Source organism: Pristis pectinata, chromosome 25 (assembly GCF_009764475.1).
Source record: "Pristis pectinata isolate sPriPec2 chromosome 25, sPriPec2.1.pri, whole genome shotgun sequence".
NCBI lineage: Eukaryota > Metazoa > Chordata > Chondrichthyes > Rhinopristiformes > Pristidae > Pristis > Pristis pectinata.
In genome coordinates, this window is record NC_067429.1 from 18,029,008 (window position 1) to 18,051,706 (window position 22,699).

General features: G+C 40.9%; 1 protein-coding gene across 1 annotated transcript in view; it reads left to right on the forward strand.

Annotated features, from left to right (window-relative positions):
• Nucleotides 1–22,699, forward strand: part of samd14 (sterile alpha motif domain containing 14) — a 134,839-nt gene that overhangs the window by 81,763 nt on the left and 30,377 nt on the right. The window contains exons 6-7 of the mRNA XM_052038950.1: nt 2,359–2,436; nt 9,127–9,310. Coding sequence (XP_051894910.1) covers nt 2,359–2,436; nt 9,127–9,310 — 262 coding nt within the window. The remainder of the gene's footprint in view (nt 1–2,358; nt 2,437–9,126; nt 9,311–22,699) is intronic.

A 22,699-nucleotide genomic window follows, 5' to 3' on the forward strand; every position in this document is an offset into this window, starting at 1 on the left:
CTGCGCCTGCCTGGGTCACTCATGCATTGGACAGCAGATGCACAAAGAACCTGGAATAAAAATCCCAGACTTTGTAATCATGTGGAAAGCCCTTGATGTGGAAATTCATAATTTATTTTTCATTGAAATTGAATTACCTGGCAAATAAAGATTGATTGCTACATGATCTGATTCCCAGGCAAATACTTTTTGGATACTTTTGCTACATAAGTAAAAATGCTATTAATGACAATGAAGTGAATGAGATAGAGAGAGAGAAAAAAAATCAGCTTTATTGCTTTAGTTGAAAATGAATTAAGCAACTTAAAATATTAGAATTCTTGCTTGAAGTAGAAAATGCCAACCATACTAAAGTTATAGTGGTTAAAATTCGATGTAGTATGGAACAGTCCAGATTTGTTTCACAGTACAACCAAGACAAACTTCAGCTCTGTGTTTATATACACTTAGTCCCAAAGCAGATAAAATAGGGAATCCCCTGCAGTGTTTTGTGATGAAAACTTCTGTGATGCTTATCTCCACTGAAGAATCATTAACACTCATATTGGTTAAGTGGCTCATTAGCTGCTTCAGAAATGCAGTGGGATCATTTCTGAGGTTATGCAAAATAATATAGAACAAATTAAAATAAAATCTAAAATGAGATTTCTCATTAAAAGTCTTCCCCTTTTGACCCGAATAAATGAAAGTTGAAAAGAAATAAAGCACAGCCCTAGTGAAGATGCAAAAGCAGAGCAGATAGCTGCAGGCCATAAATGATTAAATGGAAAACAGAGAACCAAATTATAGACAGAAGAATAGTCAGCATGAGGGTAAAATGTTGATCAGGTTAAAGTGAAAGACCAAAAATTTAAATACCTCCATAGTTAACATCATTAACATCAGAACAGAGTAAAGTATCAGTGACAGTGATTCTGATTATCTGAGACTAAAATAAAATTATTAACCAGATATTTAGAAAAAGGTAATTTTATAGATTTCAACATACATTTAGGCCAGTCTTCACGAAATGTATATTTTGGGTTGAGAAAATTGCTCGTAATGCCATGTGGCTTTCTTATTTATGTCACATCTTACTAAGAGAATAAGGTTATACTAAGCCTTTCTAAAAGTATGGCTAGGCTTAATCTATACTGTTAAGTTCAAGTCTGGAAACTGCACCTTGGAAAGGATGTCAAGGCCTTAGAGGCTACAGAAGGGATTTACTAGAATGCTTCTGTAGACTTCAGTTATATGAAGAAAGAGATGTATTCATAATCACTCATATTTCTAATGGAGTTAATAAAGGATGAAATCATTGGTAGGAATATTGGACACCAAAGGTTTAAGTAGAAAGTAGAGTCACAGGTAGACAGGGTTGTAAAAAAGGCTTTTGGCATCCTGGCATTTATAAATCAAAGTATTGAATATAGGAGTTAGAATGTTTTGGTGAGGTTGTATAAGTCATTGGTGAGACCAAATTTAGAATATTGTGTGCAGTTCTGGTCACCGAACTACAGGAAGGATGTCAGTAAGATTGAAAGAGGGCAGAGGAGATTTACAAGAATGTTGCTGGGTCTTCAGGAGTTGAGTTACAGGGAAAGATTGAGCATGTTAGGACTTTATTCCTTGGAGCAGAGAAGAATGAGGGGAGATATGATAGAGGTTTATAAAATGATGAGGGGCATAGACAGAGTTAATGCAAGTAGGCTCTTTCCACCTAGATTAGGAGAGATAAGTACGAGAGGACATGGCTTTAGGGTGAAAGGGGAAATGTTTAGGGGGAACATTAGAGGGAACTTCTTCACTCAAAGAGTGGTGGGAGTGTGGAATGGGCTGCCATCTGATGTGGTACATGTGGGCTTGCTCTTAACTTTTAAGAGTAAATTGGATAGATACATGGACGAGAGAGGTCTGGAGGGGTATGGGCTGGGGGCAGGTAAATGGGACTAACAGAATAATGTTTCGGCACAGACTAGAAGGGCCAAATGGCCTGTTTTTCTGTGCTGTAGTTTTCTATGGTTCTATGGTTCTATGGTTATTGGCCAATAAGACTACAAGAGAGAAAAGTAAGTTGTCATGACCTGGTAACAGAAGTATGAGTTGGAGGTGGGGTGTGTGGGGACAGGGGAGGGAGAGGCTGGGAGCCAAAAGGGGTCATGTCCCCCCATAATCATTAAGTACATTTACAATACATTAGTGTATGTATAAAGTCATACAGCAAGGAAACTTGTTCTTCGGCTACTGAGTCCACTCATTCAATCGGTTTATAACTTAGAGAAACAAACTCACTCAAACTGATGTGCTGGATTCTTACTACTACTGACCTTGAGGAATTCAAATGACTAGGTTTTGTAATACATACCTGCACCATTACAGGGTACAGCTACGAAGATCCTCATCCACTAAAGGAAGAAAAGCAGAGAAGGCAGCCAACAGACTGTCTACTGGCAGCAGGTAAAATCAAGCTGTTATTCGGCGAACTGCCACACCTTCTCACATAATTGAAGGGTTTTCGAATTTAAAGTGTGACTCAAGGTTGTTGCATGAGGTTACTAACTCTCTGCTGATGTATTCTAATGGACTTCACCATATTAACTTCTAGCACCAATGACACTATCCTTTCAATGATGTCATCCCTTCGTCAATTACATGTCCATCTTTACTATGCCCCAACTGGAAAATCAGTGTGCTCTGCTTTACCTGACAGGATGATCCTTGACTGTCACTTAGCCTTCCTGCCAACCTGTTAAATAACGAATAACAGAAGTGAACAAAATGAACAGAAAATGAACAAAAAATTAGCACTGGTATGATAATTCTCTAAACTGCTTCTACCAAAGTCAAAGAGTCTGACTTTCAGTCTACACTGACCCCAGGCCAATGCTGGAGGGCTGGAAAACCAATTCTTGCTTCCAAGGTGTGTAAGGGAAATGTTGTTCTGCTGTTTGCTACTGCACTCTGCTCAACGGTGACGTCCCTCTTCGAGGGTGGAGTGGACCATATAATAATCGCTTTGACCATAAAGGCAGAAATAGAGGTACTTATCAAATATTTCTTTGGTGGAGTCTTACTCATAAATAAGGTATGTTTTAAGCTGGATAAGGAATTTTGCCTGTGATATTATGAACAAAAGATACTTGATATGTACTCTGGCTTTATGAGGGCCTGGACAAGCAAAGGTTTGAGTACGTTGTGTTTTCGGCAGAGTGGGCTGGAATCTTTCTGCTTGAGCATTTAAATACACAAATACAGTGAGGGCAAGAAACCCACTGCATTACAGCTCCACTTCCACACTGTCACTCTTGAATTCACGTAACCAAGCGATCCAAATGTTCTAGCAGTGTAATGGGGTTTATCGAAGGTAGGAGAATTTCTTCTGTTCAGGCAAAAATCAGCCTGGAGGTACATTTGCTCTCTTCTTGACCTAATTTTCAGCAATCTTTCAGGGAGCACTGGTTGGGCCACTCAGACGGGTAGTACCATACTACGTATGCTCACTCCACATGAACCTGGAGCTGAACAGCTAGCAATGGACACTAATTTATGTATTTAAGAATCCTCTCATTGGAAACAGCTGGGCAGACTGCTTGGCTATCTAAAGGTCTAGTTTTAGAATAAGGAATCACTCATTTAAGACAGATGAGGAAAATTTCTTCTCTCAGAGGTTTGAGAATGTTTGGATTTCTCTATCCCTAAGAGCTGTGGAAGCTGAGTCACTGCTACTGCACTCTGCTCAATTGTGACGTCCCTGTTCGAGGGTGGAGTGGATCACATAATAACTGCTTTGAGCATAAAGGCAGAAAAAGAAGTACTTAAGGGTGAGAAAGGGTTTTGGGCATTAGGGGAGTCAAGGATTCTGGGAAACAGAGGCCAAACTCAGTTCAACTGTGATCTTATTGGGTGGCAGAGGAAGGCCAGGAAGCTGTACGGCCTGTTTCTGCTTCTGTTAGTTTTTTTTTGTGTTCTTAAACTAGCGCTGAACTTGGGCTAGGCAAAATGGGCTGTCGAGTAGCAGCTAGTAGACCCCATCCAGGAACTGCAACCTTAATTCTTACTTCAAATCCAGTCCAAGACTGCCCAGGAGATGCCTGCACTGGCAGAGATCCAGGTTCTGCAGATCACTTGGACCTGAAGACTTCTGCTAGGTTACCAGGGGATCCTAAAACAAATCCTCTTAGCCAAAGGATCTGGATTTCAGAAAAATCATATAATTAATTGTACATATTTCTATCATTGTGCAGTGACCTTTTGTCATCTGTCTGATTGTGGGTTGATGTTATTGTAGGTAAGGTTCTCCAATCAGAATGATCCTGGTTGTATGGTTTTTCTTCTATCCATTCCTCATCTCAGAAAAAGGTGCTGACACCCGAAGACTGGGGTCTTCCCCAGCTTTTGATGCCCCAAGCCCGCCTGAAGCAATGCTCAGATTTGCCTTTGAATAGTTGAGTGGCATTCCCATCTACTTCTAGTGCAGCCTGCCGGTGTACATATCCGCTGGTTGTACTGCTCCAGATTGATGTGGGTTGAATTGCACAGTGCAGGCACCACCCATTTGAGTGGCTCAATCAGGATCTTTGAAAGCTGGGTTAAGAAGAGAACAAAGGTACTTCCATGTTTAATTTTGTTGGACCAGGAAATGTCCTCCTACCTTCACCACCATTTTCTCTATGACCAGTATGTGAACTGGCTGTTTGCCCCACTCACCTCTCCCTCAGCATGTTCTGTGTAGAAATCCTTTGAATTTCTCCACTGAACCAATGGTCAGAGTTTAACAAAGATAAATGCTTGAAATCTTCTTAGCGAAATTGTATCCCACTGTCATTCATTTGGCAACTAAATCCGTGAATGCACTTGATGGTTACACAAAAGATAAGGGTTTGGATTGGGAAACATCCAGTGAAAGTTTCTGTCAATATTAAGATGGAATCAGTAGTGTTTTAAAGTGTACTTATTCCATGTGGCAACTCTCCAGCTTTATAAATATCAAAAGCCCAATGTTCCAGAGCACAAAAGGCCTTGAACCTCACTATTTCTGGGTACAGGTATCAGAGTTGTTCCAATTTTCTTTTCATTTTACAGTAAGGGAAGAGAAAGGTGAATGTTTATAACTGTGGATATTAAAGTAATATGGTATCAAGTTAGCTGCAGGTTATTATTATTATACAGAATTAACAAAATTAGTGTATAATTCATCAAATAAAATGTTCTTCAGAAAAATTAATGGATCCTATTGGCTTGGAAAGTGTATTGAAACTAAGTTACTTAGTAGCATTCTATGAAAGAGAAGAAATATCAGTACAGGTCAGAGGCCAAGGGATCCGGGGAAGCTTGGCCGTGTGGATTCAAAATTGGCTTGCCTGTAGAAAGCAGAGGGCTGTGGTGGAGGGATTGCATTCGGATTGGAGGGCTGTGACTAGTGGTGTCCCACAGGGATCGGTTCTGGGACCTTTACTTTTTGTGATATTTATTAACGACTTAGATGAGGGGGTGGAAGGCTGGGTTAGCAAGTTTGTAGATGACACAAAGATCGGTGGTGTTGTGGATAGTGTGGAGGGCTGTCGAAGCTTGCAGAGGGTTATTGATAGGACACAGAGCTGGGCTGACAAGTGGCTGATGGAGTTCAATCCAGAGAACTGTGAGGTAGTACACTTTGGAAGGACAAACTCCAAGGCAGAGTACAAGGTAATTGGCAGGATTCTGGGAAGTGTAGAGGAGCAGAGGGATCTGGGGGTTCATATCCACAGATCACTGAAAGTTGCCTCGCAGGTGGATAGGGTAGTTAAGAAAGCTTATGGGATGTTAGCTTTCATAAGTTGGGGGATCGAGTTAGGAGCCACAAAGTGATGATGCAGCTTTACAAAACTCTGGTTAGGCCACACTTAGAGTACTGTGTCCAGTTCTGGTTGCCTCATTATAGGAAGGATGTGGAGGCGTTGGAAAGGGTGCAGAGGAGATTTACCAGGATGCTGCCTGGATTAGAGAGTATGGATTATGAGGAGAGACTAAAGGAGCTAGGGCTGTTCTCATTGGAGAGAAGGAGGATGAGGGGAGACATGATAGAGGTATACAAGATATTGAGAGGAATAAATAGAGTGGCCAGCGAGCGCCTCTTTCCCAGGGCACCAATGCTCAAAACAAGAGGGCATGGCTTTAAGGTATTGGGTGGGAAGTTCAAGGGAGATATCAGAGGGAGGTTTTTCACCCAGACAGTGGTTGGTGCATGGAATGCGCTGTCTGGGGTGGTGGTGGAGGCTGATACTTTGGACAAGTTCAAGAGGCTGTTAGATAAGCATATGGAGGAATTTAAGTTAGAGGGATATGTGGGAGGAAGGGGTTAGATAGTCTTAGGTGTGGTTTGAAGGGCGGCACAACATGGTGGGCCGAAGGGCCTGTGTTGTGCAGTATGGTTCTATGGTTCTATATATACCAATCAATAATTTAAACTGCTCATTTTTCACCCTTCTAAGATGGAATCGTCCTTTCTTTGTTATTTGTGGTTGTCAATCAATCAAATCAATTGAGATAAGTGGCTTTAAGAAGAAATGCGATTAAGTGTTTACATGAAATAGGTTACACCTCTGTAAAAATGGCAGAGAAGTGTATACTTATCTCAACTATAAGGAGGCCATTTGGCCCAATGGGTGTGTTCCAGCTCCCTAGAGCAATCCCATTAGTTCTACGACATCTCTCTTTATTTCCCTGTACTCTGCAACTTATTCTGTTACACATATCCATCAACTGCCCCCCCTTTATGCTTTTTGCCAATAACCTACACTAACATTGACACCAGCACCTACATTTAAAATGAACACATTAAAGCATTTGCTTTTGCCAGCGGCCAGTATTCATTTCTAGCTCAACATGTTAAAGCACGCAAAAGGTTTGAAATGCAAATCAGATTGAATAGCATCTAAAAGAGATCAGAAAATATTTCAGTGGGAGAATTTTAATGGGACTCAGTTCTAAGACTTGTTTTGAATTGCCCTTAAAGACAATTATAGCTAAAATGTGATGGTTTAAGATAGTTACACTAACAATTTAATTCTCTGTCTAATTTTGGATTGACAGAGGGCCCAGGACAGAGAAGGATGTTATAATATAACAGTTTTTTTTTCTCTGAATGAAAAATGCATGGCCTGGGGAGATGAACACTGGAGTATTTTAGAAGATTTCTGTTTTTGCATTAATGTATTGTGTCTGGGCTGGCATTTCTGCAACCAGAACTCTGACACTGTGTTGAGTTTCCCACAACTACTTCAGCTTTGATCAACTTTTGATATTTATTTTTGAAGTCTTATGCCCTCAAATTCCACCCACTCAATAAATGCCTCATTGCTGTAAACTATCCCTGATTCCATCCTTGCCTTTCGTCCCTGGCAATAACATAGTAACCCAGCAATGTTAGGACTGGGAAGAGGCCATTCTCATACCTGCTCTGCCATTCAATTAGATCCTATCTGGTCTGTACATCAAATCCATTTGCTTCACTTTTGCTCCTTTCTTTAAATTTTAAAAAAAAATTTATTTACAGCGTGGTAACAGGCCCTTCCAGCCCAACAAGTCCGCGCCGCCCATTTTAAACCCAAATTAACCTACCCATACTTCTTTGCAATGTGGGAGGAAACCGGAGCACCCGGAGGAAACCCACGCAGACACGGGAAAACGTACAAACTCCTTACAGACAGCGACGGGAATCGAACCCCAATCGCTGGCGCTGTAATAGCGTTGTGCTAACCACTAGGCTACCGTGCCGCCCAATTTTCCTTTAATAACTTTGCCCATTAAAAGCTTATGTACTAAAGCAAAATACCATGGCTTGCTGGCAATTCTTAATAAAATAAGAAAATGCTTGAAACTTCTATACAATCAATCTTTGGACTGAGCAAAAAAAGTTAATGTCTTGGAAGTGCCTAAGAAAAATTTACTGACTAAGATCACCACTTTTCTAACCATTAAACCCAGTAAATCTTATGAATGAAGCAAACTCCAACCTGAGTGGCATGCCTTGTGCAGTGCAGGGACTTCATGTTATAAATCCCACAGAAATGCTTTAATAGTTGATGAAGCCATGCCTTCAGGCTGAACTGTATGTCAAACAGCTTGAATCTTTGTGAATATCCATTCTCAAATGAGTATAGCTATTAAAAAATTAAAAATAATTTAATTTAGGGGCGGTATGGTAGCGTAGTGGTTAGCATGACGCTATTACAGCACCAGCGATCGGGGTTCGATTCCCCGTCGCTGTCTGTAAGGAGTTTGTGCGTTCTCCCGTGTCTGCGTTGGTTTCCTCCGGGTTCTCCGGTTTCCTCCCACATTCTAAAGACGTATGGGTAAGTTAATTTGGGGGTTTAAAATGGGTGGTGCAGACTCGTTGGGCTGGAGGGGACTGTTACCACGCTGTAAATAAATTTTTTTTTAATTTTAAATTTTAAAATTTAATAATAATATTTAACAAATATGAAAGCATTTACAAACACTAGTAAATAAAATTAAAAATACAAAAAAAACACAATTAAATGCATTTAAATTAACTTAGTTAAACCAAGCATCTGTATAATGCTTGAAACTTACCTCTCACTCAATTGGCCGTCTTTCTCCATTATAATGAATGGAATTGTTGAATCTGCACAAGGTCCAACCTGACACAGTGTCAGTAGGGCGCTGGCTTTCCACTGCTGGTCTTTACATCAGAGACCAATGAGCGTGACGGTGATGACCATCTATGAGAAAACTCAGAAGTTCTGCCTTTTGTGCACACTATGTGAGAACCCCAAACGTTTACAGAGTTACGGAATGCCAATATTCTTCAGAAAAATGTAGGCTGTTGCATCAGGTCTTTGATCTTTTTCTTTCAGAAAGTTGAAAACTCTGATTGCCCTGGTACTCACAGCATTATGGAGAGAGAGCTTCCCATTTCTACAGCCCTTAAAATAAAAAAAAGGTTTGGATATTGTGGACACCTGCAGCTTAAGTTATCTGTCCATATCCCACTGCACCATAAATCTAATTATCTTCATCCAGAATTTGGAATTGGTTGATCAGCCTTTTCTAATTTTCTAAGTTGATTTGTAAAGTCTCCTCTGTGTCATTGATTATGCTTTCAATATGCTCCTTGTTCTGACTCTCACCTCTTCCTGTTTGTAGGGAGTCTTTTGATAGCCCAATCAGTATTCTGGCTTCTGCCAAGGCTGCAGTGCCACAGTTTGTGCCTTTCTCATGGTTCACAGACAGCAGCAAAGGGTCAACCTCCTCCAGTGGTACAATGTCACCAACCTGCTCTCCAAGAATGTCCTCCCATGGACTTTCCCCGAAAAAGTCTGCTTCCCAGGTAGGGCTGTTGTCAGTCTTTGTTAAAAATTGGTTTGGAAATTATCAAAAGGTTTACAGGCAGATCAAAATGCAAAATTTATTGAGCGTTCTACAAAAGGATGTCCCTCCCTTAAAACTACCAAAGGTGAATCTAATATTCTTGCTATAATGCTTTGGTGCTGAAAGTTTGTGGTTAGATTCAGGAGGTGAAAGGGCTATTAACTGTGAGGTAGCCATAGGAAGAAACAAGTGAAACACAGCACAACATTTTGTAAATTATAAATATGTGGTATTTAATTGTTACAGAAATTCAGAAACAAAGATTTTCAACTGCATGGTATCACTTTCAGCACCAATTAATGATGACATATTTGGTAATTTTATTCAAGTATGAACGTAAAAGTAGATATCGAGTTTGAGTCTTTCTTCATTATAACTGGGGAAAGCTTTGTGTCATTTTGATGTGCATAACATCACTCCCAGTAGTGTGACTCGTGCATAGAATAGAGAGTCTATGCCCCTTCCCCCATGTGTTGTGGTGGGGAACTAAGTGATAGTAATGTATTGAATGTCTAGGTTTGGTGGTTACTTTCCCCTTGTTGGACACCATCATTGCCTGGCACTTTTATGATATATGTATTACTTGCCACTCATCAGCCCATAGCTGAGTGTAATTTAGGTCTTGTAGCATGCAGACATGTAATGCTTTGTTTGATCCGGAGTTGTGAATGGAACTAAACATTGCGCGCTCATCAGTAAACAACTCCACTTCTGACCTCATGATGGATGGAAAATCATGGAGAAAATAACTGAAGATATTTAGGCTTGGGACAGCAGCCTGAGGAACTCCTGCAGTGATCTCATGGGCCTAGGATGATTGACCTCCGATGTCCACAACCACCTTCCTTTGCATGCGGTACAACTCCAACCTCAGGACTTCCTTTCCTTGATGCCCATTGACTTCAGTTTTGCCAAGATTCCTTGATGCCACACATGGTGAAATGCTCCTTTGTCAAAGGGAGTCACCTCTGGAATTCAACAGCTTGGTCCATGTTTGGACTCAGGTTGTGATGAGGTCAGGAAATGAGTGACACTAGCAAAACCCAAATGGGTGTCAGTGAACATTTAATTGGCAAGGAAGTGCCAAATAAAAGCACTGTCAATTGGCACATACACATCTTCATGATTTTACTGATGATTGAGAGTGGACTGGATTTTTCAGGGTAGGACACAACACTGACAATTTTCCACATAGTAGGGTAGATGCCAGTGTACTTCATGTACTAGCACACCTTGGATAGCGGTGCAGCTAGTTCAGGAGTACAGGTATTCACCACTATAACTGGGCTGTTGTCTGATTCCATTGCTTTTGCTGTACCCAATATTAGCAGCCTTTTCATAATATTGTACAGATAGCTTGACCTCTGAGGAACAAAGTCTCCATATGATTGCCACCCTATTCACTCACTTTAACACTGGTGCACCTTGTAACTACATAGTTTGGGAATTTACTGAGCTTTCTTTAACAGTACTGCCTAAACCCTGGACCAGTGATGAGGATGCCAAGCCCAGTTGCACTCAGAGTCACACCCCATCCTGCTGGGGACGTATATCCTACTGAAGCCATGTGCTGTCTTTACCTGCTGGTACCTGGTTTCAGAGAATGGGAAAGGTTATAGGTCTTCAGCTAGAAAGCTTCAGTAATGTCCCTTCCACCAATCCCATTCCTGTGCCAAACAGCAGATTCATCCCCCTGCTGAAACCAGCATCCCCTCCATGGACTCTGTCTACACTTCTCGCTGCCTTGGTAAAGCAGCCAACATAATCAAAGACCCTATCCCCCCCAGTCATTCTCTCTTCTCCCCCCTCCCATCAGGCATAAGATACAAAAGCCTGAAAGCACGTACCACCAGGCTCAAGGATAGCTTCTATCCCGCTTTGAACGGTGCCCTAGTACGATAAGATGGACTCTTGACCTCCTCACAATCTACCTTGTTATGACCTTGCACCTTATTGTCTGCCTGCACTGCACCTTCTCTGTAACTGTTACACTTTATTTTGCAAGCTGTTATTGTTTTCCCTTGTACTACCTCAATGCACTGTGTAATGAATTGATCTGTATGAAGGGTATGCAAGACAGGTTTTTCACTGTACCTCGGTACAAGTGACAATAATAAACCAATATCACTGCTCCATTATCAGTGCTGGATTAAAATCTGGAAATCCCTGTTTACTAGCACTCTGGAAGTACCTTCACTACACAGAATGTGTAGGCGCCTACAATAGCTGTAGGAACAATAAGGCACCACTTCACCACCTCCTCAAGGGCAATTAGATTTGGACAATAATTGCGGCCTTGCCAACAACACCCACAGCTCTTGAGGAATACAGTAAAAATGTGAACCTGATTTCTACCAACCTCAGACTGAGCATTTTGCTTTACAGATATTTATGACTTTGCATCAGAACTGTTTTACAAACCTGGAAAGGTTTCAGTATTAAGTGGTTTCTGATATTGAGAATGCCAAAAGTTTAAAAATTGCCAGAGGAATTTCTTCACAGCAAGACTTAAAATGGTGCTCATAACAGAGATCAACTATTTAAAGTAGCTGAAGCAATCATCACAGTTCTGGGATCCTTTGTACAGACGAACATATAATTTCTTTAGAATCTATTTAAAATGCTAGAATTTCAAACAATCAATTACAAATGTCTAAACCACTGTTAGTAACAGTGTGACATGGAGGCCCCGCACTGTTGGTTGAATATGCTAAAATTACTTATTTTGAAAGATTAATAAAAGCCAATGAAAATGTTAACATTCTTGACTATTTTCTTGAGTGCAGGTGAGTACATTGATCCATATCATTCTTTTGTTTAAGCCAAATCTTTAAACTTGTGCAAGTTCACTGAAGATATGTGTAGGGTATTAAAATACTGTTTAAAATGGCATATTGGATTTTGGCAAGAAACACTATTTCAGACAATCAGTTCCATTCCAACCCATGCTATAGCACTGAAGGAACAGATTCTACAATGGTGGGGAAATCCCCTCTGTTAGTTCCCCTCTCAAGCCACCAGAGTGAAAATTACCCCTTGTGTTTCTAAGGATAAATCACTGGAACTATATTCAAGAACGTGCCATATTTCCTAAAAAGAAAACTCTATAGAATATTGCATTACTGTAAAGTAGTTCCTCGCCAATGTAAATGATAAAACTGTATAAGCAGTAGCCCATCCACTGATGTTCCTATTTGGCTTGGCTTAAGTGTATTGCATTTGGTGATCATGATGTAATCTCCCATCAATGTAGACCAGATGCAGATTGGGTAACCACTTTGCAGAGCCCCTCTGCAGGGCAACACAGTTGTCTATTTCTTTAATTCTCCATCCCACACCCACTCTGACCCATCTGTCTGCATCCTCCTGCACAATGAGGTCCAATGTAAGTTTAGGGAAAAGTAACTGATCTTCTGTCTGGGGAAAGTGCAGTGGACCTGTTTTCCTGTCTGTATCAGAACCGACTAATTCTGCTATAATGTTGTCCCTCTGTCATCTCTCTTTCTCTCTCATTAATCAACCAGACAGCTCCATGAATTGTGTTTCTCTACGGTAATCCTGCCTCACCCTAACAGATATATTCTCTTTGTCCTATCCAACTCTCCTCCACCCACCCTGCAACTTGAAACTAACTTGTTTTCCCACTTGCCCAGTTTCATTGAAGTAACCTCAACTAGAAATGATAACTCGGTTTCGCTGTCAACAGATGCTGCCCGACTTGTTGAGTGTTTCCAGCATTTTCTGTTTTTGTATTAACTTAAGACCCAATTGATTAATCAATTCACAAAGTGAACCACATCAGAAGTTACTGGGAATGACCCAGATATTTTTTTTTAAACCTGGGGTCTTCAAGCAGAAGGCAGTTAAAAGAAAAGGGTACAAAAACAAAGAAGGTTATGTCAGACTTGTTAAGTTCCTGTGAGAATGTGTATGGTTTTGCTTAAAACATGGTGGAATCCAAATATGGAAGAGGTAGCTAGAAACAAAGCTGCGAGGTGTGTGACTTGCCAAAAAATAAACCCGGGCAAGTCAATTAAGTGTGAAAGAGGAAGGAATCTCCTCCCTGGGGGACCATTTGAGACATTACAAATCGACTTTATTGAATTATCACGGGTACATTGTTATAAGTACTGCTTAGTCATCCTTGATATGTTTAGTAAATTGAATTCGACACCTGGCTGGGCCTTTGCTCCATTTTGGGTACTATACTTTAAGAAGGATGCCAAAGCTTTAGGGACGAAGGAGGTCAGTTTTGGAGGGACTGGAGAAGCAGGGAAGGTGAACGACAGGAGTGTTCAAAATCATCAACTGTTTCCAGTGAGAGAAGTGTCAGTAAGCAGAGAATAAAGAATTGATTGACACAGTCAGAGCATGAAAAATGTTCTTTCAATGCAATCCATTTGTGATCTAGAATCCACTGCATGAAAAAGGGAGGTTGAAGCAAATTCAATAATAACTCTCAAATAGGAACTGGATAAATACTTGACAGTGAAGGGAAGTGAACAGTTGACATTTCAGGTTAAGACCCTTCATCTGGACTGAAGGAGGGGGGATAGCCAGTACAAAAAGGTGGAGGGGAAGGGTTGGAGAAAGAGATGGCAAGTGACTGGTGGATCCAGGGTTGATTGGCAGATGGAGGAGGGAAAAGTGGAAAAGTGACAGAGGCTGGAAGACGATAGGTGGAGGCAACAAAGGGCTGGAGATGATGGAATCTGATAGGAAAGGAAGGTGAAGCATAGAACCAAATAAGGGAGGTGGGATGAGCAGATGGGAACAGTAGGGGGAGGGGGCCCAGTGGGAGGAGTATGTTTGTGACAGGCAAATGGAGTGGGTTGAGGAGGGGTGATTGGGGGCTGGGGAAGGGGGTGGAGTGGGTGAAGGTGGAGAGAGAAAGAGAACAGAGGGCGAGCAGGTTACCTGAAATTGGAGAATTCAATGTTCATGCCATTGAGTTGTAGCTATTTTGAAAGTGAGCCACTTTTTCCAGGCTTGTTTAAAAGGGCAGAATTACTTAACCTTCCCACAAGACATGGAAACGTTGGACACCTCTGCTCCTAACATATCCACTTTGGTCTCCAGTTCAGTGTCTTAAACCTTATTATATGATCTTTTGCACATGCAAAAACATTCACAAAGATCAAATCTCTGTGACAATTTTGGCACAGTCAGTAAACTTGGAGCCATAGCTCAGCTGGCTAAGGAAGTAGTACAATGGCTTGGACCCGTTCCAGTCTCACCACATAATGCCAGCTATATGTGGAAGGGCCCTGCATTGAGCTGACGTTTATTGGACATGTCCCAACTGGCTTCTTGTGGAGGAAATTTTCTAGATGAGAGCAAGAGTAAGAGGCAGTTCATGGGTCATGGAAAAGCTGTCACTTCTTAAAATTACAGGCCTGAAACTACATTAACGTTAATGCAAACTGCATTAACCTCTCTGTATTGGAAATGCTGAAGACCAGCTGATGTAGATTTGAAATAATTGACAAAAGAATCAGGGACTGATGAGGAAGTTTGCTTTTCTTGCAGCAAGTCGTCATGAACTGAAGTTTACAGCCTGAATAGGTGCTGGAAGCAGGTGCAATCATCTCTCTCAGAAGGGAGCAGGAGAGATACCTGAGGAAGAAAAAGTACATTTGCTGTGGAGAAGGAGCTGGGGAATGAAACTGCCTGGATTGCTCTTGCAGATAATCAGTGTGCCTCCTTCTGTGCTGTAAACGTTCAATTTTATGATTGCATTGTTTATACCATGAAACAAATTCATATCCATTGGACATCAACTGCTGTAAAGGAATATATGCTACAATGGAAATAGTAATGTGTTGGAGGAAGAGGAGGAAGGAAGGATGTGTAGGCTCTGGATAAGAAGGCTTGCATTTGACGTGAGAGGGTTAGGACTGGATGTTTATCCATCGGAATTCGAAGATTGCCAAACCCCATTAAGGAGAGCATAGAACTCAATGAGTTAAAATTTAATAACACAAGAAACCTTTTTTCTGTTTTCAAGATGGATTGAGAATGCTTGCTTCTATTTTAGATGATTCCAGCAAATGAGCCATAGAGCCGAGTGACTTAGAGAGCTGAACAATGTTAGTTCCTGTCTCGAGGCCTGAAGCAGTGTATCTTTCTGTGCTCCTAGAGCATGAAGGCAGGTCGATAGCTGTGCCTCCTGACTGATGACTGGTTTATCCATGATGATTACTCAGTGATTCTGTTTTCTATGTCCTGCAAGGGTGAAAAAAAGGGTCAGAACCAATTTAGGCAAACAAGAAAGCATGATAAAGGTTAGAAAGATAACCAGACTTACTATAAGTCTAATTGAGTAGAAACTCTGTTGGGTCTGAGTAGGCCCAAGCCTCTCAATTGTGTCTGCTCCACTTAAAGCCTGACCTCTGTTCAAAATTAGGCCTTATTAACAATAAGATAAGATACAATAAGATAAGAAACATCGACCAAGTGCAGTGTCTCACTGGAGGTGATTGAGACTATGAAGGGGAGGATACAAAGGAAGGATTGCAGGTCCTTGGGATTGTAATGGAACTTGGTGGATCACTCTGACTGCTTCCAAAATAACTTTAAGGGTCAGCCGCTGTGAGGCCCCATCCATGTCTGCTAATCCCTGAAACAGGCTTTCTTTGCACTATTTTATGCTCCTAAAATAGATGTCATGATGTCCAGTTTTAACTCCAGCATGATAAAACAATACAGGAAGACATCCCACTAAGAAAAGGAAAGTGAGAAGTAGGAAAGAATGAATCTGAAGATAATGAGGTGAAATCAGGGTAGCCCAATGATCAGGCTGTGCCAGGTAGTATCAGAAGCATTGAGTGGAGAACATTGGAAGCCTCAGAGTTAACGTTGATGATATTACCAGTTGAGTGATTCACTTGCTTGCATGCATTTATTTTAAGTGTATTAATACTGTCCTCAAAATACATCACAGAAATGTCTGTTAACTTCACTAGGCTAATTTCACAACTGAAGTATGTTACCTTGGTGACTCTGCATTTAATGTGTGGTAAGATTAAGCAGCTAAACATTGTGTTTTTTTTTAAATAGCTCTGATGCTTAACAAATAGGGACTTGGGTTGAACTATGAAAACTATATTGTTAATCCAGGTGATGATGGACTAAAAGATAATTGATGCATTGCAAGGAAGGTGATACTGTGGTGACCTTGTTCAATAATAGGCCTTTAATACTAAACAAGCACTCCTTTATCTCATGCTCCACTGTGCCCTCCTCATTTTGTGTCTGTGAAAAGCATGGAATGCATATTATTTGATAAAACAACAAGATGCTGGAGGAACTCAGCAGGCCAGGCAGCATCTGTGGAGAAAAACAGTCAACGTTTTGGGTCAGGACCCTTCTTCGGGACTGAAGATAGGAAAAGGGGAATCCCAATATATAGGGGGCAAAACAGAGCAGTGAGGGGTGGACAAAAGAGGGGAGGCAGGGTGGGCACAGGGTGGTGATAGGTGAGACCTGTGCCTCCCTTAACATCATCCATTGCATTCGGTTCTCCAAGTGTGGTCTCCTCTACACTGGCAAGACCAAACGCAGACTAGGTGACCACTTCATAGAGCACCTGCATCTTGTCCGTAACCATGATCTGCATCTCTGTGTTGCCAGTCACTTCAACTCCCCCTCCCGCACTACCACAGATATGTCAGTCCTCAGCCTCCTCCACTGCCAGGAGAATTCCAAGCGCAAACTGGAAGAACAGCACCTCATCTTCTGTCTTGGGACCTTGCAGTGTAACAGCATGAGTATCAAATTCTCCCACTTTAAGTAAACCAACCCCCCCCCCCCACCATACTTCTTTTCTTCCCTTTCCTAGCCTATCTCCTATTTCTCCTCGCCTATTTCACCTATTTTCCCCTGCCCTCCCCCCAGGCCACCTGCCTCCATACCTTTGACCCATCCCCCGGTGGATCTGCTTTCCCCTCCTCCCCCACGCCTGCCTATCACTATCTCTTACCTGCATCTACCTATCACCACCCTGTGCCCACCCTGCCTCCCTTCTTTTGTCCACCTATCACTGCTCTGTTTCTCCCCCTATATATTGGGATTCCCCTTTTCCCAACATCAGTCCTAAAGAAGGGTCCTGACCCGAAACGTTGACCATCAGCATTTCTCCACAGATGCTGTCTGACCTGCTGAGTTCCTCCAGCATCTTGTTTTTTTCATCTAGGTTCCAGCATTTGCAGTCCTTTTTTCTCTATGCATATTATTTGATTGTATATTAAAAAGAAACTTCAAACTCATCATCCAGACCTTACATTCTGCAATATAAAACTCAAATAAGTCTCCAGCCCATCTATTAACAATGCCCGTTACAATAGGTAGTTCTGATTTAATATTTCCCAAGGTCTGACTGAAAACAGTGTATGCGGCCATGCGTTGCTTTGAACAGCCTTGGCACTGTCAACAATTCCCAAAGTGCCCGACTTCTCATTCAAACTACTACGCATGGTTATTTTTGGACAGTTGAATTAACAGTATTTCAATATGCAGATCTTTAACCAAGGTGAATCCTTTCTTTTTGTAATATAAATATCTGATCATTCTTTTGAAATATAAACCAGATTTATTTTTAAATTTAAAATTACATTATTATTTATTCCTTGTGAATAAATGAAACTTCAAACTCATCTTACATCCTTACAGTTTTTGCATTTCTGCATTATAAAACTCAGACAAATTTCCCACCCTTCTATTAAGTTCATCTAATTTATTTGCAATGCATAAACAAAATACCAATTTTAATTAATACAATATAAAACTATATGAATGATATGTGCAAATTATATAAAATTATAACATCTAATGGTGCAACTGTGCCAACCCAATATTATTTCTATGAGGCATTAGCATTCTTTTGATTTTTTAAAAATCTCAGTTAAATGCTCCCATTAGTGGTAAATTATGCTGAGCAGGTTCTTTTTATATTTTAAGCAAGGGCTGATTTAAGTTGTCCTTCTTCAAATACTTTAAATATCCCAAAGGGAGAGGAAGATGCCTGTGTTTTATTTTTTAAAAGAGAATGCTATGACTAACAATAATAACTTCCATTTATACAGCAAAGGCATCCCCTTCCCTCCCACGAAGTGCTTAACAGGAGCTTTATGAAGTGAAGTGCCAGCCACACAAGACAGGATGAAGAGATTTTAAGGAGCATCTTAAAGGTGGGATGGTAGTCAGTCAAGTTAAGCAGGGAATTCCAAACCTTCGGGGCACGACAGCTGAAGACAAGGCCACCTATGGTGGAGTGAATGCATTAAAATAAATTTTCCATCTGCCACCTCATCAGGGGTCTTCAAACTTTTCTTGCATGCAGCTTCAGGGCAGCTGATCAATTTCTAGGTATTTTTCAAATTCCCTTTATTGATATACCAACCTTCATGTCAGTCTGCTATTTTATTCTTCAAGATAGGTCACAGGAGGAATTTCATTCTCCCTGGAAAGTAGGAATGGAGTTGAAACTAAACAGTTTTGTTACCCTTTCTGCTTTCTCCTGGTAAGGCAGCTGGAGTTAATGGGGTGATGTAGGAATGATGCTCAAGCTTAAATATTATCAGGATTCAGGGGAACTCCACTGGTATTTAACCAGAGTCTGTGGAAGGAGGCTGCCTTGCAATGAGCAGAATTAGGTCTACAGCAACTCTGCAGAGAGACGACATCCTAGAGATAAGTGTAAACCATTGCCTTGGTGGTGATTCTCAAGAAAGGCTACAAAATTGGTCAGAGAACCCCATTTTCTGGACTTCTTCCCCTTCTTCTCTACCACTGAACCTTCCATAAGCCTCCCAGAAGACCCTCTAAGCATTGGTCAAGCTCAGTCCAGGTCAGAGAGTGTATTTCCCTCTCACTAAGCCCCTTGCTCATCCTTCTGGATTAAATTCATCTCCATGCCTTCAAGACCATGAGAAATAACAGCAGATGACCACCAAGCCAGCTTCACCATTCAATAAGAGTGTGACTGATCTGATCTTGGCTTCCCTGTTCACCACCTTAATGAAAATATTTAATGGCCCAGCCACCACAAATCTCTGCAGAAGGGAATTCCAAAGAAATTCCAAAGAATTTTCAAGAATGTGTTTGATCTGAGCAGCTTCTAAGAAGTTCAAGCTGAAATGCTGCTGAGGTGTGTGGCGTGGTTACCTACAGAATAATCTTCCTGAGCCATAGAGGATGGCAACAACTTTGATTCACTGCATCCTGGGGCATACAACCCACAACTACTATGAGTTCCATATAGAAAATCGATTTCTCTGCCAGATAAATTCAATCATGTAAAAAAAACCCTGTACTGGTAAAACACAACACCCACAGAGGATTTGCAGCAAAGATTTGGCTGTAATAACAGAATATAAGGGTAAACTTTTGCAATGTTAGCAGGAACAATCTTGTTACTTTGGAAAGGAAGTTTATTCTTCTTTAGGCTTAGTTTTGGAACAGATGACAGCTTGCTGGACTACAGAGGAACAATTTTAAATTTGGAGCAAGAAAGAAAAGGTTTTAGTGCTGTTTTTACTGTGAGCCTGGATGCATCTTTTTAAAAATGTTTTATTGTGTGGAATGCTAACTTATAAAGTGGAATTTTGACTCTGCTGGGAATGCTGCTAAATTCTAATTGCAATACTATCCATAGCGTAGTAGGAGCTTCAAGCCCATGTTGTGTATTTCGTTAGGGACTAACCCCCAGGCACACCAACATGAGGTGACTGCTGTAACATATGTAATATTGGTTGGTACCATTTTAAGAAAGCTATAATAAGACCAATTGCTGTCTGTGACCTGCAATATTTCAATGAAGAAATTTCCAGTGATTATTGTGTTTTGTAGAGAAAGCCATTGTTAGAAATACTGCTTTGCACAATGTAAATTCTTTCATTATTGGTGTACTTATGTTTAAATTGCTAGTCTGTCCTCCAGTATCTTAGTGACTGAATGAGAGAAGATGCTGTTACACTAACACCATAAATATTCATGATGACAGCATTATGTTCTCCACCCACATGACTTATTTACATATTATACTTAAATACACTGTACTGTCTTCCCTCTCTGAGAATATGTCTGTAAACACTTTTCACATGTATATCCAGCTATTACAGATTTAGTCTATTGTCTTACTTACTCTGCTGTGTAGTTTTCTCTGATATTGCAATCATTCCTTGAACATTAGTACTTGCAACATCTTAGCTTAACTCAGTTTTGATTATATGTCAACAACAGGAATAGTTTTATCATCTCATATCACTTCAGTCTCTTCAGATGTATCTCTTTTTTCAGCACGGATACCTCTGAATTAATTTGAAATATGTACCATACACTTCTTCAGACTAAAAACATTGACTAATTGATCAAACTTCCATTGTTGAGTCTCATACTTGCCTACTGGCTTAGTCAGAATTAACTTTATTTGCCTTTTGTCACTGTCTTTTGCATTCATTGCTGCATTTCTATCTCCCCTCTGAATTAGCCAGTACTAAGATCAATCATATATAAAGGCAGTAACACACACAAAACGCTGGAGGAACTCAGCAGGTCAGGCAGCATCTGTGGAGGGTAATGAACAGTCGACATTTTGGGCCGAGATCAGGACTAGTGAAAGTCGTCGGCCTGAAACATCGACTGTTCATTTCCCTCCATAGATGCTGCCCGACCTGCTGAGTTCCTCCAGCATTTTGTGTGTGTGTTGCTCCAGATTTCCAGCATCTGCAGTCTCTCTTGTGTATACATATAAAGGCAGTGATGCATTTACAGAATTTCACAGGTAAAACCTGCAGTAGAGTCTGGTTTGGTGGAGTATTTAAGTAAGAAGTTAGACAACTGATGAATCATCATGAACCTAGAAGAATTTTGGACTGTTTACTTCTTCAAGGATTCCCTTTAGAAATGTACAGATCTCTCAGCAGCCCCATTTGAAGCAGGGTGACGCAGGGGAATAACTGAACACCCGATGTCATTACTTTCCATAAAACTCTCAAGTAAATGTGAAGTCAATTCTGGTCCATTGTTAGACACTAATTCTTCATGTATTGCAATGATCCACCTCAACTCTTCAATATTATGATCTGTGTGAGTACTTGCATGTCTGACATCAACACATCTTATTCATTTATTTATTAGTCACATGTACATCGAAACACACAGTGAAATGCATCTTTCTGTGTTACTGAGAATACGCTGGGGGCAGCCAGCAAGTGTCGCCACTCTTCCGGTGCCAATGTAGCATGCCCACAACTCCTAACTCATATGTCTTTGGAATGTGGGAGGAAACTAGAGCACCCGGAGGAAACTAGAGCACCCAGAGGAAACCCACGCAGACAACGGGGAGAACATACAGACTCCTTACGGACAGTGGCAGAATTGAACCTGGGTCACTTGTGCTGTAATAGCGTCACGCTAACCACTACACTACCTTGCTGGCTGCTACACTACGTCATGTGTGTGTCAATGAAAGCATGGGAATTGCTCCTTTTTGAGAAAAATCAACATGGATTTGTTGGAATGGATGTGTCAGCCACTTTCATGCTGCTGCTGGAGTCTCGGGTGATATTGTAATACACTTCTGGCAGATTGTGCACATTGACTTTACTTTTTCCAAATCCTTATCAACACGTGACCAATCTGCAATGCTCCCAGCAACAGACTTACATTGACAATGCCACCATCTTCTTCATACAGTTCATCCAGGACCCGTCTTCTGAGAACACCTGGGCTAACAAATAAATATCCCAATATCAGACAACCTTGACCTGCTGACAGTTCAAACCTCCTATTGTGGAATGGCTCCACGCCTTTACCAGGCTGGTCCATACTTTCAGAATGTGTTCATGGACACTGTTGAGAGTACACCATGCTGTTGGCTGAGTAATAACAGTGGCAGTGATTGGGAAATCTTCATCTACAACTTGCAGCTTGAAAATCTTGCTTTCACTGACTAAATCTGAAACTTCATGATGTAACCTAGACAGAGCATCAACAATCACGCTTTGCTTTGATGCACAATATGCTGTTCTATAATTGCCCATTTTTGCATCTTAGAAGCTACCATTTCTAGAATTGGCATCCATAACAAAGAAAAACAGGTCATTGTAATGTGAACTGATGAAAGTTCTTCACCTCAAAGTGCTGCCTTTTCTATTTGTGCAAGAAGTGTTTGCACAATGATGCAAAGACCCTGAACTATAATATGGCTGGTGGCAGCATTTATGTTATAACATGGTGAATATGTGATAAGCTTTGGAACCAATTTCTCTGAGTAAAATTGCTTCCTTTCATTCCCTCACTGCAACATTAAATGCTTGTGCATTCCTGATATGGTCTTCCACCTGAA